Genomic DNA, 17666 nt, shown 5'->3' with positions numbered 1-17666 from the left:
CGTTGGAAAATTACTAACAATGTTAGAGAACGATGACATCGAGATCGCAAGTTACTTTAAGTCAAATTTGCTGGCTTGTCGGCAAGCGATCGACGAGGATTTCAAAAAATTCGCGTCTCTAAATACCAATGGCGAGCGGGTCTCTTTTTTGCTCAGCCATCCCGAGGCTCATTATCTTACTCTCGAGGTCGAAAACTGTCCAGTGAAAAACATCGAGAATGCGCTGAAAATAAAGGAAACCGGAAATAAATATTTCGGACAGGGTAATTATTTGCAGGCACTTGAAATTTATTCAAATGCTATTTTGGTGACTCCCAAGAAAGGTTCGTATTTAAATAAAATAAAAATTGATTGATTATTTAATTTAAAAAATCAATTTATTTATTACAGATCTAGGAATATTTTTAGCAAACCGTTCCGCGGCTCTGTACAATCTAGATCTACATGAACTAGCGCTCTCGGACGCAAATGAAGCCTTTCAAATCGGATATCCCAAAGAACTGGCATATAAATTAGAAGAGCGACGCGCCCGATGTTATCTCGCACTTAAAAACAACACGCAGGCCATTGAGTCATTCAAAAAAACTCTGATAAATTTAGACGATACCAAATTACTGCTGGAGAAGAAGCAGAAACTGGAGATGGACATACGGATGATGCTGGCAGTGATGGAAAAAGGAAAGGAGTTGAATAAATCAAACAAAAACAAAAACAATCTAGTCAAACAATCAACGTCTAGAAGCGAACTTCCAAAAATAGTTGACTGCAATCCGCTTTACCCGAACTGCAGTTCCGCGGTCGAGATCCGCGAGACAGCGGATGCGGGAAGACACGGGATCGCGACGCGCGACATTGAACCGGGGGAAGTTTTGATAGTCGAAAAGCCACACAGTGCGATGTTGCTTGGGGAATACAGACTGAAAAATTGCCAGTACTGCTTTAAAAAAAATGTCGCGCCGTATCCAGCGGCGTGCGATACCTGCGCTATCATCGCGTACTGCAGCACCCGGTGCCGCGACGACGACAGCAAAGCGCATCTCAATGAATGCAAACTTCTGGCCCCTTTATGGCTGTCCAACGTTTCCGTCACCTGCCTGTTGGCCATCAAAGCAATTCTGCAAAAGCCGTGGTCCAAACTGAAGGCTTTGAAAGATGATTTTTACAAAACTAGATCATCTTTCAGACCTACCGCTGAGCATACTTTCAAGGGAAGTGACTACTTGTCTTATTGGTCTCTCGGTAAGTAAAAGTCGAAAAAATACTTTTACTATTTATTTTGAGTGATAAATTGTCTATTTATTTATTTAGTGACTCATGAGAGTGAAAGAACTATCGATGATTTATTCCACCGCGCTTATATGACAGCATGGTTGCTACGAGTACTGAAATTAAGTTCTTATCTTCCGGATAACGTTAAATCACAGCCGGGAGAACCGCTCACTGAAGACGAATTATATGCAGCAGATCTACTGTGCCATCATTTGCAACTTTTGCAATTTAATACTCATGAAATTTCCGAGATAGTGAAGCCCAGAGGGGAAATTAATTTGGCCAAATGTAAAAATAATTTTATTGGCGGTGGGTTGTATCCAACTCCTGCGCTATTGAATCATTCTTGTAATCCAGGGATTGTTCGGTAATTACTTTTTTTTGTTATTAAAGAAATTTGTAATTAATGTCTTTACTATCACTATAATTCATTTTAATGACAGATAAATAAGGATTTAATAACTCACAATAAAAATTTTGTTCAATTATAAAAACTCACGTCATGGAATATTTTTCTTAAATTTGAGTACGAGTTGATCGCGGTCTATTATCAAATCTAATTTATCTACGAGCAATAGATATGAATGATTAAAAATCTCGGAATTCATAGAAAAAATCGCTCTCTAATTTGAAACAAAAAAAAAATAAAAGTTGAATTTTTATTACAAAAATGAAAGAAAAAATTTTCTTTATTTTTTAAATAATAAAAAATAAATGAATTTTAATTTTTCAGCTTTTGATTTACTATCTCTGATTTATTTCAATGACATATAAGGTAAGAGACCTAGTAACCGACCACTCATGTATCTGTATATTTATATATACTAAATTTTACTAAATATAGATATACAAATACATGAGTGGTCGGATACTAGGTCTCTTGCCTTACATTTAAGAATTCCTGATAAAAATATATATTTACTATTAATTTAAAGTCATATCTCGTCATCAAATATTTTATCTATTTGAAACTCATACTTTTACTATCATCTATTATTAAATTTGATTTATATATAGAAATATTAAACGGCAAAAAAAACAGTTACCTTTTTTTTAAAGAATTTGTGGCCATTGCTCTATTTTTTGATATTTGATACTTCATTTTAATGAATGAAAGTATGAAATAAAATTTAAATTACAACCGTATGGTAAAAATATTGCGCGAATTTAAAAAAATAATTACGTAACTGCTTATTTTAAAAATTTCGTGCCCAAAATTGTCAAAAATCTGTACCTCCCTCTAAATTTTTTTTTTTTTCAGTTATTTTGTAGGCACAACAATGATAGTTCGTTCAATTCGAACAATAAGAAAAGGTACTGAAGTTTGCGACAATTACGGGCCTCATTTCGCGACAACAGAGGAATCGGATCGCAAACGAAAATTACGATTGAATTATTGGTTCGACTGCAACTGCGAAGCTTGCGACCAACACTGGCCGCTACTCAATGAAATAAATCCCAAATTATTGAGGTAAAAAAAAAAAATAATTACTAAAAAAAAAAAAAAAAAAAGTTAATTAATAATTAATTAAATAAAAAAAACTTTGATGGCTTTCAGATTTAGATGCGAGACAGGAGCAGCCTGCGGCAATGTTCTGCGAGTGAACGTCGACTCAAATGAATTTATGGCCAACTGCAGCAAGTGCGGTAAGAGCACAAATATTATGAAAGGATTAAAAGCTCTTCAGGACACTGACGCGCTCTTCAAAGTCGCCTCGAGACATCTTGAAGACGGCGAGAACTCCGAGGCGCTGGATACTTATTTAAAAATATTGAAAATTCTTGACGAGACTCTTGCGCTGCCCATCAAAGACTACTATCTCTGTCAGCAGGGTGTCAAACTCACCATGCTGCCGCTCGGCAACACGGCTGTGATATAAAAAATTGTACTACTAATTATCATAATTAAATAAATACGTAATCGATATATTTATGATTTTTATTTAACTGTAGATCGGTAAACGTATAAAATAATCAATTAAGCAGTCATAATTCTTATATTATCAGTAATTAGATTAATATTAATCAAACATTTATTTTTTTTACTATAAGTCGTTGAGTAATTTTTAGAATTTTTTTTTCCACTTATTTATTTATTAGCAGCAAAAAAATTTTCATGATTTTTGTTAATTAATTTAATTATTTATAATTATGAGGTTTTTAATTTTAACAACCATTTTTTTGCGCGTTGTGGATAAGCTGATTTAAAATTTATTTTTAATTAATTCATCAACTTTTTAAATGTAAGTGATATTTTATATACAGATAAAGGTAAATTATTATTATTAATTATTATTCGTTAAGGATTTTAATATTTTGTCCGCTCGCTCCCACTTTAACTGAAACAAAAATTCGAAAATTAATAAAAGCGCTAAGTTTAATTAATTAATTGATTAATTAATTAATAATAATTACCGTCTTGAGTCGGATCTGGAACGACGATCTCGGCTGCGGCTGCGAGTGAGTGATCTCTTGCGTGGACTGCGCGACCTGGATCTAAAATATCAAACAAATAATTATTAGAGCAATTAGTTGTATATTCAACTATTTTTCAACAAATATCTAACATGTTAAAAGTCACTCGAATATTATTTGCCAAGTAATTTTCAAAGTTATACAGCTAAATATTATTCGAGTTATTTTATTTTATTTCCTAGGGATTAAAATGTTATCACAATTATTTTTTTTTTTTAATAATTAGTTACTTTTTTAATAAATCAAAAAAAGAAATTAAAAATAAAAAAAATAAAAAAATATTTTAAAGGAAATTTATTATTTTTAAACGAATGTGAATATGAATGTTATTGTACTATGATGAAACGTGAGTTCTCAGGGCAAATTATAATTAACTAATTTGTTGGCCTTAATTATTATTATTTTATGTAATTGAGTAAATATAAAAATTGAATAATTATTGATAAATAATTTCCCTGGGAACTCGGACGTATGTAAACAGATAATAAAAAATTTTTGAAAATCTGTGAAATACCAGACATCTGTGAACATGTAGTAGTGGTGGTGGTGGTGGTGGTGGTAGTAGTAGTAGTAGTATTGGTGGTTGGTGGTGATGATTGGTGGTACTTGGTTGGGTGAAAATTTAGGATGGTTGTGTAGGTGATCATTATTGCATTGCTCGATCGACGTCTATAAGATGCGCTCGCATTGATTTACTATATTTTTTATAATTTTTTTTTAATTATTCAGCCAATTAAAACGATGTGATTGCCGGTAGTGGTAGTAGTAGTAGCAGTACTAGTAGTAGTGGTAGTAGTAGCAGTAATAGTAGTAGTAGAAGTTGGGACGATACGCGCTGAATATTTTGATCGAAGAGTTCATATCGCGTTGGCTTGTTTGATTGATTGACTGATTGATGGATAACGGTGCTCCTAGACGGCTTAGAAGAGATGCGGTTGCCCGAAGTTGGATTATTGAAGGGTAATTGACGTACACGACGGACAGCAACGGACTGTCTGACTGACTGACTGATCCGACAGACGACTGGCTCCTATTGGTGACTTGGTGGTGACTGATGGTGACTGGTTGGGAAGTTAGTGGGCAGGCAGGCTATTTATTGTTTTTTTTATAATTTTTTTGTTTTGTTTTTACTTAAACTCATTTTTTGACTTTTTAAAGTCTACTTTTTTTATTGCTAGACGTTTATTTATTTTTCACGGTGGCTGTAGTAGAAGTAGTAGCAGTAGCGGTAGTAGTAATGCTAGTAGTGGTGATAGTAGTGGCAGGGAGATGAGCAGACTTAGGAGCTGACACTTGTAGAATCTGCAAACGTCAGTTTACACCAATTTAACTATTTTACTCGCAACTAGTAACCGCACATCATTCGACTTTGTCATTATTATTTTAACATTATATAATTCATAAAAAAAAAAAAAATATATATATATATTTACTATGTCCTAGCCTGCTCAACACACTATACTTAAAAAAAAAATTAAATCAATTAATAAATAAACAAATAAATAACTTAATTAAAACAAATTGCTCTTCAATTATCGCACCGTCTCAAATCTCATCTCAACTTAATTGTCGTCTTAAATTTCTATATCTCAACCAACTAGTCAACCAAAACTCTCATTAATTCTCTTATAATTATAAATAAACTTTAAATCCATACATAGCACGCATTCAAATAGATATGCTCCAGTTATAAAAACAACAAATCATCAGCTCATTAGAGCTTTGACTAAAAATATTTCCAGCCGCATTTTATTTTTATATACTCTGTCTTATATCTGCAATATTCGTTATCAAGACATTATAAATAAATTTAATAATCTCCATGTCTATTTAAATCCATTCTAAGTACTTTTTATCATAAATTAAACAACGATTATCGAAAAATAAATAATAATGTTAATAAATATAATATAATATTAAATTAGTATGATAAAACTATGCGATGACGTTCGAGTGATGCGTGCATGACATAACATCCATTAGACATAACAATAAATAATTAATATCAATAATAAATATATATTATTTACAATAATATTTAAATACTAAACAAATCACATAAATATATATGCATATATATATAAATTACCTGGGATATTGACCATACGGAGAGTAATCTGGGCTTCGCGAACGAGACCTAGAGAAATAAGAGATAAAAAAAAATACGTCGGACCATTACTTGTTTAAAAATAATTAATGTTGGTAATTAAACGGCAGTAGTCAAGTCCCAGGTGCTCTGCTGTGACTCCATAGTCTTTAATTATAAAGCTTCTTACCTGGAGTGACGAGACACAGATCTTCCAGTGCTACGGGGACTGCGCGATCTCGACCTATGTTTGTAAAAAATTATTTTATTTAAACGTTAATTATTTTAAATAAATTTATGGTCCATCAGCAACTTAACTAAATATTTATTATTATTTAAATAAAATTATTCAAGGCTTCCTACGGTTGGTTGACTATAAATCCTGTATCTCAAATCACAGTGCATTGAGCAAATTATTTTACGTGCGACTAGCAATTTAAATTAATAACTGACAATTAATTACACCTTACAGGTGATAATTATCATCTGTTATTTTTATTTAACTTATAAATTTATCATCTATTTGTTATAAAAACTCACCTTGAGTATTTTGGACCAGGTCTCCGACCACCTCCAGCACGACGACTTCTGCCCGATGACATTTCAACCCTTACTCTTGTTCCGCAGCAACGTCTGCAAATAAATTATCTAATTAATTACTGAGAATTGAAAAATTTATTTTTCACGTCAACGTTACAGTGCGCAGTTTAAATTTTTCACTTGTATTTAAATGTCAGTCAAAAGAAATGGAAATATTTTTAAAACGTCACTTTTTTAAACTTGTTTTGAGTAATTTTCAATTGTAATGACGTTTACTATCGATCTTTAATTAATTAAATAAATTACTTACTTTCCATGAAGACCACGGACAGCATCTTCAGCATCTCTGGGATCTTCAAACTCCACAAAAGCAAAACCCGGAGGATTTCTAGCGACCCAGACATTTCTCAAAGGCCCATACTGACTAAAAGCGTTTTCTATTTCATGTTTACTTGCACTGCTGCCCAAATTACCAACATAAACTTTGCATGATAAATCCCATTCGCGATATCTTGACATTGTCGCTGAAAAATTAATAAGTAGTTTTAATTTATCATAACTTTAAGTCATTAATGAAATAATTTAAATTTACGTTTACATTTAATTACTATATATTTGTATACATGCATATACGTATTGATAGATGATTATTTATGAGAAAAACATTGGAGATAACCATGAACCCACGCTATGACAACCTTGAACTGATGGTTTTAATTTAAATAATTTATTGTCATTTGGTTATTTATATATATTTAGTAAGAGTTATTATAAATTGATAAGCGGATACTTACGTCTTATTTATTTGTAATGAGTAAGTGAGGGGAAATGAGTATTTTTAAAAATAATCAACAAATAGCAATAACTGCAGCACTGTACACTAGGAAATGACAAAATGGCGACGCATTGCGGCGCGTTCTTTATTATCCCCACCGTTTTTTTTTTATTACTGTGGTAAAAGTGACAGCTAGTGACATCTCGTCATTTATACGTAATAGCAGACATCAGACAATACTTTATTTACTTTTTCACTAAGTACTACATTGTTTTCTTAAAATTACTATAAAATTATAATCATTAAGGAGAAACTACGGCCATTCTCTTTCCCACGACTGAAGAAACTAATAAAATTTTTTCTGCGCTCATACAATTTTAGAATTTGAAATGAATGTGAATGCAGCAGACAAGACAATTTTTAAATTACATATAAAAAAATTCAATTGATAAAAAATGAATTTTGAATTTTCTAAAAGTCAATTTTTTAATTTTTTTGTTAAAAAAATTTTATTTTATTGTTTTAAAATTTTCAGATTCCCGCCAACTTTACTGTCAAATTTTTTCCAATAAACCAGACATTTTTAATTTCTGTCAGAACTCCAGAATACGGTAAAAAAAAATTCAGTCTGAAATTCTCTACTATCATAAATATTTGAAATTTTTGGCGCCACTTTGCGCGCCTTTGAATAATTAAAAAAAAACTTTAACAATTTAAATAAATTTGAGTATCAATATAAACATTATATTTAAACTATCAATAATTGATTACTGAGCACTTGGTAGTATTTAATATTAAAATTTATTTGAATTTATTTAACGTACTAAGGATATTTGGAGGTCAATTACCAGGTGCATTTTATACAAATAAATAACAATAATTAATGGTTATTACTATAATAATAATTACAGCAAGAAATAATTAATAAATACATATAAGCAAGTTTTTTAATTCTTAAATTATAGAATACAAAATAATACCACAATTATATAGACTGAGTAATTAATTTAAAAAAAAAAGAAACAAAAATATGTTAATTTCAGTAATTATATCAGACTCTATAGTATTAAAAAAATAAGCTCACTCATACGTAAAAAAATCTACATGTAATTGAAAGCATGATAATTTAAAAATAAAAAATAATCGCTTCGTCTTAATTATTTAATTAATTAATATGGAATTAACACACAGTATTTATATTATAATTATTGTTTTCATTTGTTTTCTTTTTTTTTTATAATTAATGTGATACGCAGTGAGCTTAATTACACAAACGTGAGCGTATTAGATATTATAATTAATTAATTAATTTAAAATCCGTCCATAATTACTGGTCGTTGAAACACTTAACTGTAATTAGATAATAAATATGATTAATAGATTGATATAAATAATTATTGGTAATTAATTGATAAATAATTACCGTCTGTCACGAGACTCAGAGCGAGAACGACGGTCTCGGCTACGACTACGCGTCAATGATCGTCTACGTGGACTGCGAGACCGCGACCTAAAATTTTACGAGTCAGATATTAATATTTTATTAACCAATCAATTAATTGAAGATATATATTTAATTGCAAACAATATTTGATAATGTTTCTTTAATTTTAATTTTCAAAACCATTTTTTTGAGTACGGAAAAAAAACATGATCAAATATATTCTTTAGACACAAAAGTATAAATTCACATCAGAAAGTAATAGCTAAAGCTCTCATTAATTAACAAATTACTAATCAAATTAATAAGTTAATTGTAAGACGCTATCCCAATAATTTTCAAAAGAAAAAAAAATTTCAATTTACTGAGCAAACGAGGTAACAATTAAATAATGTAAGCATGTAAAAATAAGCGTGAATAAACACATGGTTAGTGAAACAGTCTAGTGTCTAATGGACAAAAATCTCGTTGGCTCAGCTTTAAAATATATATATAGATATATAGATATGTTGACATATAAACTAAGTAAATTTTTCAAGATTAAAATTTTTTAAAATCTGTGAAATACCCAAAACAACTGTGAACATGTGGTGGTAGTAGTGGTGGTAGTAGTAGTAGTATTGGTGGTTGGTGGTGATGATTGGTGGTACTTGGTTGGGTGAAAATTTAGGATGGTTGTGTAGGTGATCATTATTGCATTTGATCATTGCTCGATCGACGACTATAAGATGCGCTCGCATTGATTTACTATATTTTTTATAATTTTTTTTTTAAATATTCAGCTAATTAAAACGATGTGATTGCCGGTAGTGGTAGTAGTAGTAGTAGCAGTACTAGTAGTAGTGGTAGTAGTAGCAGTAGTAGTAGTAGTAGAAGTTGGGACGATACGCGCTGAATATTTTGATCGAAGAGTTCATATCGCGTTGGCTTGTTTGATTGATTGACTGATTGATGGATAACGGTGCTCCTAGACGGCTTAGAAGAGATGCGGTTGCCCGAAGTTGGATTATTGAAGGGTAATTGACGTACACTGACGGACAGCAACGGACTGTCTGACTGACTGACTGATCCGACAGACGACTGGCTCCTATTGGTGACTTGGTTGGTGACTGATGGTGACTGGTTGGGAAGTTAGTGGGCAGGCAGGCTATTTTTTTTTTTTATAATTTTTTTGTTTTGTTTTTACTTAAACTCATTTTTTGACTTTTTAAAGTCTACTTTTTTTTATTGCTAGATGTTTATTTATTTTTCACGGTGGCTGTAGTAGAAGTAGTAGTAGTAGTGGCGGGGAGACGAGTAGAACTAGGAGTTGACACTGGTAGAATCTGCAACGGTCAGTTTTACCATTATAACAATCAACGTTATCATACTCCGTGCCACTATTTGCATCAATTTTAAATTTAATTATTTTCTTTTTTACAAAATATAAGTATATAAATTATTTTTTTTTTATTTTAAACCAATAAAACTATCAATGGTCCTAGACTGCCCACTCTAATGCAAATGAGACATCATGTATTGGGATTCTGAATTTAAATAAAAATCTACAATCGAATCAAGGTCATGATAAAATGATCAAAACTACTTTTAATAATTTAAATAATAATTAAAAAAAAAAAATCGTAATTCAAATCCGAAACTCATACACAAGCTACCACAACTCATGTGTTAGTTTTTGATAAATTTAAAATTTCAACGAACGATGGACGATGACCTAAGTAAATAAAAAAAAATAAATTATAATTATTTTAAAATACTATTTTAAAAGTATAATTTTATAATAAAATAAATATATAATATAAATGTTTAAACTTTACGAGTGCATATGTGCGTTATTAAATCGTGTTATCTTGAATCTACTATTTCGTTCGCTGAATAAATGATGGTAAATCTTATCAATATCATAATTATAATCTTCGTACTCTCGTTTAAAAAACTACCAGCAATAGTAATCCGTGCAACATAAAGATCCAACAGATTCATCTCACATACGTACTTTTCGATGCACATCGCTCACTATGTCCGGTAAAACGATCTGAAATACTTTACAATACGGACAGTTATTTAAATTATCTATTACCTGGAGTATCTTGTAACGGGTGATCTCTTCGGGCTCTTGGACAGCGACCTAAGAAAATAAAATACATATATACATACATATATATTTACTGTTACCGCTCACTGACTTATCCGAGGCCTTGTATCAGCAGAAGCGCGTAATTTAAAAATAATTTTAATTTAAATTAATAAATCAATTTACCTAGGGTAGCGGCCTATTGATTTTCTACGAGGACTGCGGGATCGCGACCTACAAATTTACAAAAATTTATCCAAAATAAATACATGTGCTTATAATTAAAACGTTCAGTAAAAAAAATTCGTGTGTAAAAAAATAAATAACTAAAAAACAATTCAAATGCTTTAAGATCACTCAGGATTTGTAAAAAGTTTTAATTAAAATTTATAAATGCAGAGATTCTATCAAGACTTTTTTCAGTTTACATACCCAGAGACCGCCAATGATTTAGAGGATGATAATTTATTTAAATAACTTACCTAGAGTAACGCGGACCAGGGCGACGAGCTCCCCCACCACCACGACGACTTCTTCCTGAAGACATTTCAACTCTTACACGAGTGCCGCAGCATCTCCTGATGAAAATAATAATTTTTTTATGAAAGTAGAAATAATTAATTAGTTTTGACGTCGCGTAAAAAAATACTTACGTTCCATGAAGTCCTCGGACGGCATCTTCAGCATCTCTGGGGTCTTCAAACTCGACGAACGCAAAACCCGGTGGATTTCTCGCCACCCAAACATTTCTCAGAGGTCCATATTTACTGAATGCGTTTTCTATTTCGTGTTTACTGGCACTGCTGCCTAAATCTCCGACGTAAACTTTGCATGACAAATCCCATTCGCGATAACGCGACATTTTGTTCCTAGAATATTATAATTTATTCATTAACACACGGTAATTATAAATATTTAAATTTATGTAAGTATGTTGTGTATATATCAACATCAACACCGGACACATCAAAGCCGCGATTTGTCCGCCATCTTCGTGCGGAGAAAATTGACACATTAAATTTACTATCAGAAAAATTAAACAACTCATATATTTATATACATTTTTAGAGCTGTACTTTATGAATTGTTTGTAAATAAACAAATAAAGTGACAGTTATATTACACGTTGATCAACTCACTTAATAATAGAGTTTTTTCGATGGCGAAATTCGCCGTCAATTAAAATTTCACAACTGATGATTGTAGAGTTGAATTAATTTATTTTATGTAGTGTAATTGCGGTACTTTTATTTACTTACTTACTTATGATAAGGAGTATTTAGCGGTTGCGAAATTCAATTGAGTAATTTTTTATTTTGTTATCACAATTAAAACTTTAACGAGTGAAATTGACGTCTGAGAATTCTTAAATGTTTCAATACAAGTGTTAGTCTTAAATCTAAAATGGAGGTTTTTTTTTATATATATATATACTCAAGTATTATTGTTGTAATGACAATTATCAGCGCCTCTGCCGGATTCTATTAAACTAAATATTTATCCGATCAATTTTACCGCCAACTCCATTGCCCGTTTTGGCAAAAAAAAAAAAAAAAACATTAATAAATCGGTCGTTGATTAAAAAGCGGAAAATAAAATTTACAGTTAATTAGTAATAAAATTTTATGCGTATGAATGCAGCAGACATCAGACAATTTATAAATTTTAAATAAATAAACAATAAAATTTAAAAAAATGCGCGCGCTAATTTTTAAATTATTTAAATACGCATTTTTTTATTTTTATTCTATTCAGGTTTTATTTATTTATTCAAAAATTTAAAAAATTCCTGTCAGTTACATTCACACTTATGATTTTTTGATTATTTCAATAAATGATTAAATAAATATGAAGGTAATTATTTTGAAAAATGAAATATTTGTTTTTATTTCAAATAAAAATAAATATATGTTGGTTGAAATACAAAAAATATAAATAGATACAGTAGTAATATAGTAAAAAAAAAAAAAAAATTAATTATGAAGTCGATTGTAATCAATTTTTTCCAATTGAACGAGAGGTCGCAGCTGTTCTGCAAAAATTCTCATGTCTTCAGCGATAGCATCCTGGCCACTGGGTGCCAGTACACTTAATTCGACCAAGTAACTCTGGGAAATAGGCTCCACTGTTTCAAGAACTTTACCTTGAGGCATTTTGAATATTTTCGAAACAGTGACCTTCATTCTTCCTTTTCTGAACATGTAGCCTCTGACGATGTACTCAAAATCCAGTCTGCAGCCCAATTCTGTCAGAAACTCAATGACAGTGTTGCTGGTGCCAATGTCGATGCTGCTACGGACAATCGTCGGTCTTGATTTATCTCCAAGTTCCGGTTGCCCGATGTACCTCAACTGGAACGGCATGTCTGGATAATCAATCGCTCTTCTGACTCTTAGTGACAGCGGAGCCTCAGTCGGTCCTCTGAAAAATAAAACTCATGGATAAGAACTTGAATAAACTGACATCAAGTAGTTGACAACCTACTGCTGCAATTTTTCGTCAAGCTAAACGCAAAAATTGACATTTCCATAAGTTGATGACAACTTGACGTCAACTTGATCAGAAAATCGGTGGCAAAAGTTGACGTCTCATTAGTTGGCTTCAATTTTTCTAGGAAGTTGATGACAACTTGTGGCAACAATTACAAAGACAGAAGTTGTCAAGATCGCAACTAATTGACAGCAACTTTCTGACCAGATTCTTGTTATCAGGAAAATTAAAAAATTAAATTTTTTACCTTCTGATACTGAAACAAGCCTCGTGGTCATGAAAAGACTCCGGACCACTATCAACATTGTCACAGAGACCACGAAGACGGTGTAACAGAACCTCAACAGCACTGTCCAGTATAGATCCTTGTAGTAAATATTCTTGATTAGGAATAATGTTTGATTTTAAAGCTGAACTCAAACTGTCCATCGCTGTTGATATTTGCGCCGCCATTTTTATATTAATTCACTTACAATAAATAAACAAATGTTATTATTCTCTTAATAATTCTGTTTAGTAGCTCTGAGTTTTTAACCTCTAAATCTTGTCCAGTCGCCGTTCATTCAAAATATAAACCAGAGCCACCTACAATTTTAATAGCAATTTACCCCCACTACCGAGGAGCTCGCAGTCCACCCGGTTCATTAACATAAGAAATAAATAAATATGGATATATTTTTTTTAATTAATTGGTATTTATTTACTTAATATTATACAATATCAATATAATTTATTAAAATTAAAAATATAAATTTAATAATGAGAGTTAACTTAGCAGATATGAGACAATTTAAAAACTTTGAATAAGTAAATTTGAAAAATTCGCATACTGATCTCTCAATTATCTAAATACGCATTTTTAAATTTTTATTTATTTATTCAAAAATTAATAAAATTGCCAACTGTCAGCTGTATTCACTCATAATTTAATCATGGGTTGAATATAAACAGGGCTCGTATGTCCACTTGGGGTAGACGCGCTTGAATAAATTCATAAGAATAGTATCTTGTGACTTTAACTGACCATCAAATACACATTTCATATGTCCATGAGTTCCTAAAACATAAAAACATAAATAAATATTTTTATAAACTAACTAATTTATTGTTAATCAATTTATTTACCCAGAGGTTCTTTAATATGACCACGTCGTCCGTATTTCGTACGTAGTTTGACTGGTTTGAACCAATCGATGTCTTCACGATTGTAAAACATAAATCTAATTACTGCTGACCGCTTGAAGACTTTGAATGGATGACCACTGAGGACAGCGCGTTTTATTACTAGTCTATCTGGATTCGCTGATAAAATGCTTCCAGTAGCGACAAGTTTCTGTGTAAAATAAAAAGTATTTAGTATTTTAATAACTTTCAGGTCACATGATGATTTATGAAGTGAAATAAAATAAAAATTACAGGCAGTTCATTTTTCTTTTGCTGGAAACACAAGACAGGGCACTGAGGGAAAGTAATTGGAGCGAACATACTCGCGACTGCGGTCTCTCCTGGTTGGAAAAATCTCAAATACTGTCAGGAAATAAAAATTTATGTTAATATTAAATTTAAATAAATAAATGTATGAATGAGTGATGTAATGATGAGCGAACCTTGTGCTTGGGTGTGTAAGTGTGCTCACTAAATATCGGAGCAGTGACGAATCTTCTGAATCCACATTGGAAAATAAGTTTCTCTTTAGAAGCAATAGGCTGAGCTTCTGGGTCAGTAGTTCTCTTTAATACGATATTTAGCAAACTCATTTTATGCTCGTTGGGTAATAATCCGAACACGATCAATTGTCTTTGACCGTCGGAGGAATAAGCGTCGTACAGTTTCTTGGGTACGTCTTTTACGTGTATCGTTATGTAAGACCCAGGCTAAATCATGAAATTTAAATTAATAAAAATAATAATAATAATAATAATAATAATAATAATAAATTGAGATCATTTATTGACTTGATTTTATCAATTAACCAACCTCAGCTCCAATAAGAACTTCATTTTCCTTGAACACAAGTTTGGTCGATCGCTGGAAATTCTTGAACTGAAATATGCGACCAAAGTCGAAGGGTAAATCTTCTTTAGGATCCCAAGGACTTGTGCGGAATGATTCAAGTCCACGGTATTTTTGAAAACGTTCCCGAGCAGGAATATCCTGAGGAGTATCAACTTCATCTGGGAACTGCGCGTCTTCTTTTGCTTCTGTAAATTTACAACTCAATTAATTAATTCATTTTATTTTTTTTAATAAAAGAAACCAAAAGATTAAATACCTTTGAATCTAACCATCGCTTGTCTCTCCTCTATAAGATCCATGTCCTCATCATACTTCTGTTCGTCAATCGGAGCTTCTGACACAGTCATAGTCTCGTACTCTTCATCAGCCTGACTTGCATCTTCATCCCAGTCATCTTTGTCCACTGCCATTTTTTCCCCTCCATCTTCACCTTCAACTTCGTCCTCATCATCATTTTCATCTCCATCACCAGCCTCGTCATTTTCATCATCAATAATCCAAGCAGCTTGATAATTAGATGTACCCTTAGGTACACGTTTTGTGTTTTTTTTCTCCATCTGCTCTCTCTTGGCTTCCTCTAGTTCCTCGGCTGTCGGCCATGTCTGCTCAGCGTCCATCGGATCTGGAGTATTTTCAGCTTCTAAGCTTTCCTACAATAAAATAGAATAAAAAATAAGACCAGAGCTACAAATATAAATAATAAATAAGAAAAACAATCTACTTGTTTTTCAGGATCAGCGCGTTCTAAGACTTTGACTTCATCCGTTTCCATGTTCCCTTTGGTATTTAAACAATAAGGATCACTCGGCAAGTCTATTTGAGACATTTGGAAGTCTCCAAATCCAATAACATGAACGAGACCATTTACTGATAATGTTGCGCCTCTTAAATATCCAGTTATTTTTAATGTTCCGCTTTCATCATTTTCCTAAAACAAAAATATCTAAATATTAACGAGAAACCTGCAGTTACGCAGTAATTGTCCGAGATCCACTACTAAATTTATTAAATATGGTATCATCGTAAAAGTCTTGATTTAAATTTGTCTTCTCAACTATTTTTTAAACTCTTAATAATATAGATTATACTTACAGGACAATAATTAATATGTTCAGCCATAAGATGCGCTCTATGTTTCCTATAAAATATACTTTGCTGTTCTTGTTCCCCTAAAACTCGCAATAAATTATACGCATCCATCGAATTATTTAGCGAATGTGTTTTAACATCAGGTAAATATTTTTCAACTAATTTCGTTGTCTGCTGTCTCAATTTTTTAGTTTTATTTTTCTGTACAAAAAATTTAAATTATTAAAAACTAAATTTAAAAATTTATTGTAATTAAAAAATAATAAAATACCGTCATAGAAAAATCAGTTTTGTCAGCAAAGACGACCATGGTCGTAGGTAATTTTTGCGGGATACTAGTTTTCAAAATTTCTTCTCCCCACTCATCAATATTGTCCTTTATGACAAAAAGAACTGTTGATGCTACTTTCATTACATCTAATGCTTCTAAGACGTTATTTTTCGATGGCACAACGAGAGCGAATCGTTTCTTAAGCCTTGGAATACTAGAAAAAATATTTAATTATTATAAGCACAATAATTTGACAGGAAGTTAAAATAAATATGATTGATCCCCGACAAGTCATCAAATTGAGATCGATTGACGGCACATCAAATATGATAATAACCTGATATGAGTAATTCCTTGCGAGTTTTCTTTGACGACAGCCTGATTAGTCTCTTCCAGACCATTGATAGTCAGCAATACAGTTTGGAGATCGACGTCATCTTGAAGTGGGACAATGGCTATTAGAATAGGAGCTGAAGATTCACCACCGAATTTACGTTTCTCCATCAGCATTTCCTCACGTTTTTTCAAACGCTGCTGGACCGACTGATTGCGACGTTGATCCCTGCTCGCAGCCAACTTGTTCTTCTTCGTTAATGTCTTTACATTGTTAACTTTACCTAAAACAATTTAATTTGATAAGAAAACTTTTGGCAAACAAATTTAAAAATTAGGAATTAAAATTTTGAATAAAAACCTTCTGTGGAACGTTTGATTGCACGTTTGCTCCGATGTCTACCAGTATTGTGATTTTTATGAGCGTTCTTCATACGAGTCATGGCTGATGATTATATATTTATATTCACATTAATTTATTTATTCAAATTATTGATAATAATTATCAACTTTTAGTTTATTAGTTTGTCATCAAATACCACGTGGTATTCCTGATGTTTTTCTCAGAGGTTATGAAAGAAAGAAATTTTGTTTCAATTTTAAATGGAATTATCAGGAGTCGCCACTGCGGACTTTCAAATCTCCAACAGTGCGCGTTTTTTAAATAAGAGAGAGAAAATTATTTAAAAATACCAGATGTATATTTTGAAATTTCAAATTCCTGTTACCAAATTTCATTTCTACATTATCAGACTAAAATATAATTCAAAAATAAACTAAATTATAATTAAATAATTAATTTTTACA

At 31.5% G+C, this 17666-nt stretch overlaps 5 protein-coding genes across 14 annotated transcripts; 1 reads left to right on the top strand and 4 right to left on the bottom strand.

The window, feature by feature from the left end:
• The first annotated feature begins 9 nt into the window (after positions 1 to 9).
• Positions 10 to 3162, top strand: LOC103570938 (SET and MYND domain-containing protein 4). The gene is made up of 5 exons (XM_008548852.2): positions 10 to 323; positions 391 to 1239; positions 1309 to 1636; positions 2531 to 2740; positions 2828 to 3162. Exons 1-5 carry the CDS (start codon positions 20 to 22, stop codon positions 3147 to 3149), a joined length of 2013 nt encoding a protein of 670 aa, XP_008547074.1. The 5' UTR covers positions 10 to 19; the 3' UTR covers positions 3150 to 3162.
• Positions 3163 to 3190: 28 nt separating this feature from the next.
• LOC103570935 (RNA-binding protein 1) lies at positions 3191 to 7283 on the bottom strand. 7 transcript variants are annotated; one of them, XM_053740492.1, is made up of 8 exons: positions 7165 to 7283; positions 6969 to 7074; positions 6681 to 6894; positions 6371 to 6463; positions 6021 to 6074; positions 5834 to 5881; positions 3685 to 3765; positions 3191 to 3608 (listed from the first exon to the last, which is right to left on the bottom strand). In XM_053740492.1, the coding sequence occupies exons 2-8, from the start codon at positions 6997 to 6999 to the stop codon at positions 3605 to 3607; spliced, it is 525 nt and encodes a 174-aa protein (XP_053596467.1). In that variant the 5' UTR covers positions 7000 to 7074; positions 7165 to 7283; the 3' UTR covers positions 3191 to 3604. The 7 variants fall into 7 exon arrangements, 3 of the variants coding, with proteins under 3 accessions (XP_053596467.1, XP_053596468.1, XP_053596469.1); XR_008403943.1 differs by lacking the exon at positions 3191 to 3608 and adding an exon at positions 4259 to 5046 and having other exon boundaries at positions 3681 to 3765; XM_053740493.1 differs by lacking the exon at positions 6021 to 6074.
• An 805-nt stretch (positions 7284 to 8088) lies between these two features.
• LOC103570937 (RNA-binding protein 1) lies at positions 8089 to 12085 on the bottom strand. Of its 4 annotated transcripts, none has more exons than XM_008548850.2 (7): positions 11800 to 11896; positions 11314 to 11529; positions 11143 to 11238; positions 10847 to 10894; positions 10667 to 10714; positions 8569 to 8655; positions 8089 to 8495 (listed from the first exon to the last, which is right to left on the bottom strand). In XM_008548850.2, exons 2-7 carry the CDS (start codon positions 11520 to 11522, stop codon positions 8492 to 8494), a joined length of 492 nt encoding a protein of 163 aa, XP_008547072.1. In that variant the 5' UTR covers positions 11523 to 11529; positions 11800 to 11896; the 3' UTR covers positions 8089 to 8491. The 4 variants fall into 4 exon arrangements, with proteins under 4 accessions (XP_008547072.1, XP_014298034.1, XP_008547071.1 ...); XM_014442548.2 differs by lacking the exon at positions 11800 to 11896 and adding an exon at positions 11920 to 12085 and having other exon boundaries at positions 8097 to 8495; XM_008548849.2 differs by lacking the exon at positions 11800 to 11896 and adding an exon at positions 11924 to 12085 and having other exon boundaries at positions 8100 to 8495.
• Positions 12086 to 12518: 433 nt separating this feature from the next.
• Positions 12519 to 13713, bottom strand: LOC103570934 (mediator of RNA polymerase II transcription subunit 18). Its single transcript, XM_008548840.2, has 2 exons — positions 13398 to 13713; positions 12519 to 13081 (listed from the first exon to the last, which is right to left on the bottom strand). The coding sequence occupies exons 1-2, from the start codon at positions 13601 to 13603 to the stop codon at positions 12634 to 12636; spliced, it is 654 nt and encodes a 217-aa protein (XP_008547062.1). The 5' UTR covers positions 13604 to 13713; the 3' UTR covers positions 12519 to 12633.
• A 110-nt stretch (positions 13714 to 13823) lies between these two features.
• Positions 13824 to 17443, bottom strand: LOC103570933 (pre-rRNA-processing protein TSR1 homolog). Its single transcript, XM_008548839.3, has 11 exons — positions 17221 to 17443; positions 16864 to 17143; positions 16527 to 16740; positions 16259 to 16456; positions 15888 to 16094; positions 15423 to 15816; positions 15128 to 15351; positions 14758 to 15024; positions 14567 to 14677; positions 14276 to 14483; positions 13824 to 14207 (listed from the first exon to the last, which is right to left on the bottom strand). The coding sequence occupies exons 1-11, from the start codon at positions 17300 to 17302 to the stop codon at positions 14077 to 14079; spliced, it is 2316 nt and encodes a 771-aa protein (XP_008547061.1). The 5' UTR covers positions 17303 to 17443; the 3' UTR covers positions 13824 to 14076.
• Positions 17444 to 17666: the final 223 nt, after the last annotated feature.

Source organism: Microplitis demolitor, chromosome 7 (assembly GCF_026212275.2).
Source record: "Microplitis demolitor isolate Queensland-Clemson2020A chromosome 7, iyMicDemo2.1a, whole genome shotgun sequence".
NCBI lineage: Eukaryota > Metazoa > Arthropoda > Insecta > Hymenoptera > Braconidae > Microplitis > Microplitis demolitor.
The sequence above is the reverse complement of the archived record's forward strand: the minus strand, read 5'-3'. Positions and strand labels throughout refer to the sequence as shown.

Bases quoted from the DNA above. Each gene is read 5' to 3' on its own strand.
- LOC103570938 (XM_008548852.2), top strand. From the start codon at position 20: ATGTTAGAGAACGATGACATCGAGATCGCAAGTTACTTTAAGTCAAAT. The intron at 1,240-1,308 runs GTAAGTAAAAGT...TTATTTATTTAG, and splicing joins CTTGTCTTATTGGTCTCTCG to TGACTCATGAGAGTGAAAGA. The intron at 2,741-2,827 runs GTAAAAAAAAAA...GATGGCTTTCAG, and splicing joins ATAAATCCCAAATTATTGAG to ATTTAGATGCGAGACAGGAG.
- LOC103570935 (XM_053740492.1), bottom strand. From the start codon at position 6,999: ATGCATGTATACAAATATATAGTAATTAAAT. The intron at 6,075-6,370 runs GTGAGTTTTTAT...TTACAAACATAG, and splicing joins CCTGGTCCAAAATACTCAAG to GTCGAGATCGCGCAGTCCCC. The intron at 5,882-6,020 runs GTAAGAAGCTTT...TTATTTCTCTAG, and splicing joins TCTGTGTCTCGTCACTCCAG to GTCTCGTTCGCGAAGCCCAG.
- LOC103570937 (XM_014442548.2), bottom strand. From the start codon at position 11,522: ATGTCGCGTTATCGCGAATGGGATTTGTCATGCAAAGTTTACGTCGGA. The intron at 11,239-11,313 runs GTAAGTATTTTT...TATTTTCATCAG, and splicing joins GTCCGAGGACTTCATGGAAC to GAGATGCTGCGGCACTCGTG. The intron at 10,895-11,142 runs GTAAGTTATTTA...GTAAATTTGTAG, and splicing joins CCTGGTCCGCGTTACTCTAG to GTCGCGATCCCGCAGTCCTC.
- LOC103570934 (XM_008548840.2), bottom strand. From the start codon at position 13,603: ATGGCGGCGCAAATATCAACAGCGATGGACAGTTTGAGTTCAGCTTTA. The intron at 13,082-13,397 runs GTAAAAAATTTA...TTTATTTTTCAG, and splicing joins GCTTGTTTCAGTATCAGAAG to AGGACCGACTGAGGCTCCGC.
- LOC103570933 (XM_008548839.3), bottom strand. From the start codon at position 17,302: ATGACTCGTATGAAGAACGCTCATAAAAATCACAATACTGGTAGACAT. The intron at 16,457-16,526 runs GTATTTTATTAT...TTTTTTGTACAG, and splicing joins AAACTGATTTTTCTATGACG to AAAAATAAAACTAAAAAATT. The intron at 14,208-14,275 runs GTAAATAAATTG...TTTATGTTTTAG, and splicing joins TCATATTAAAGAACCTCTGG to GAACTCATGGACATATGAAA.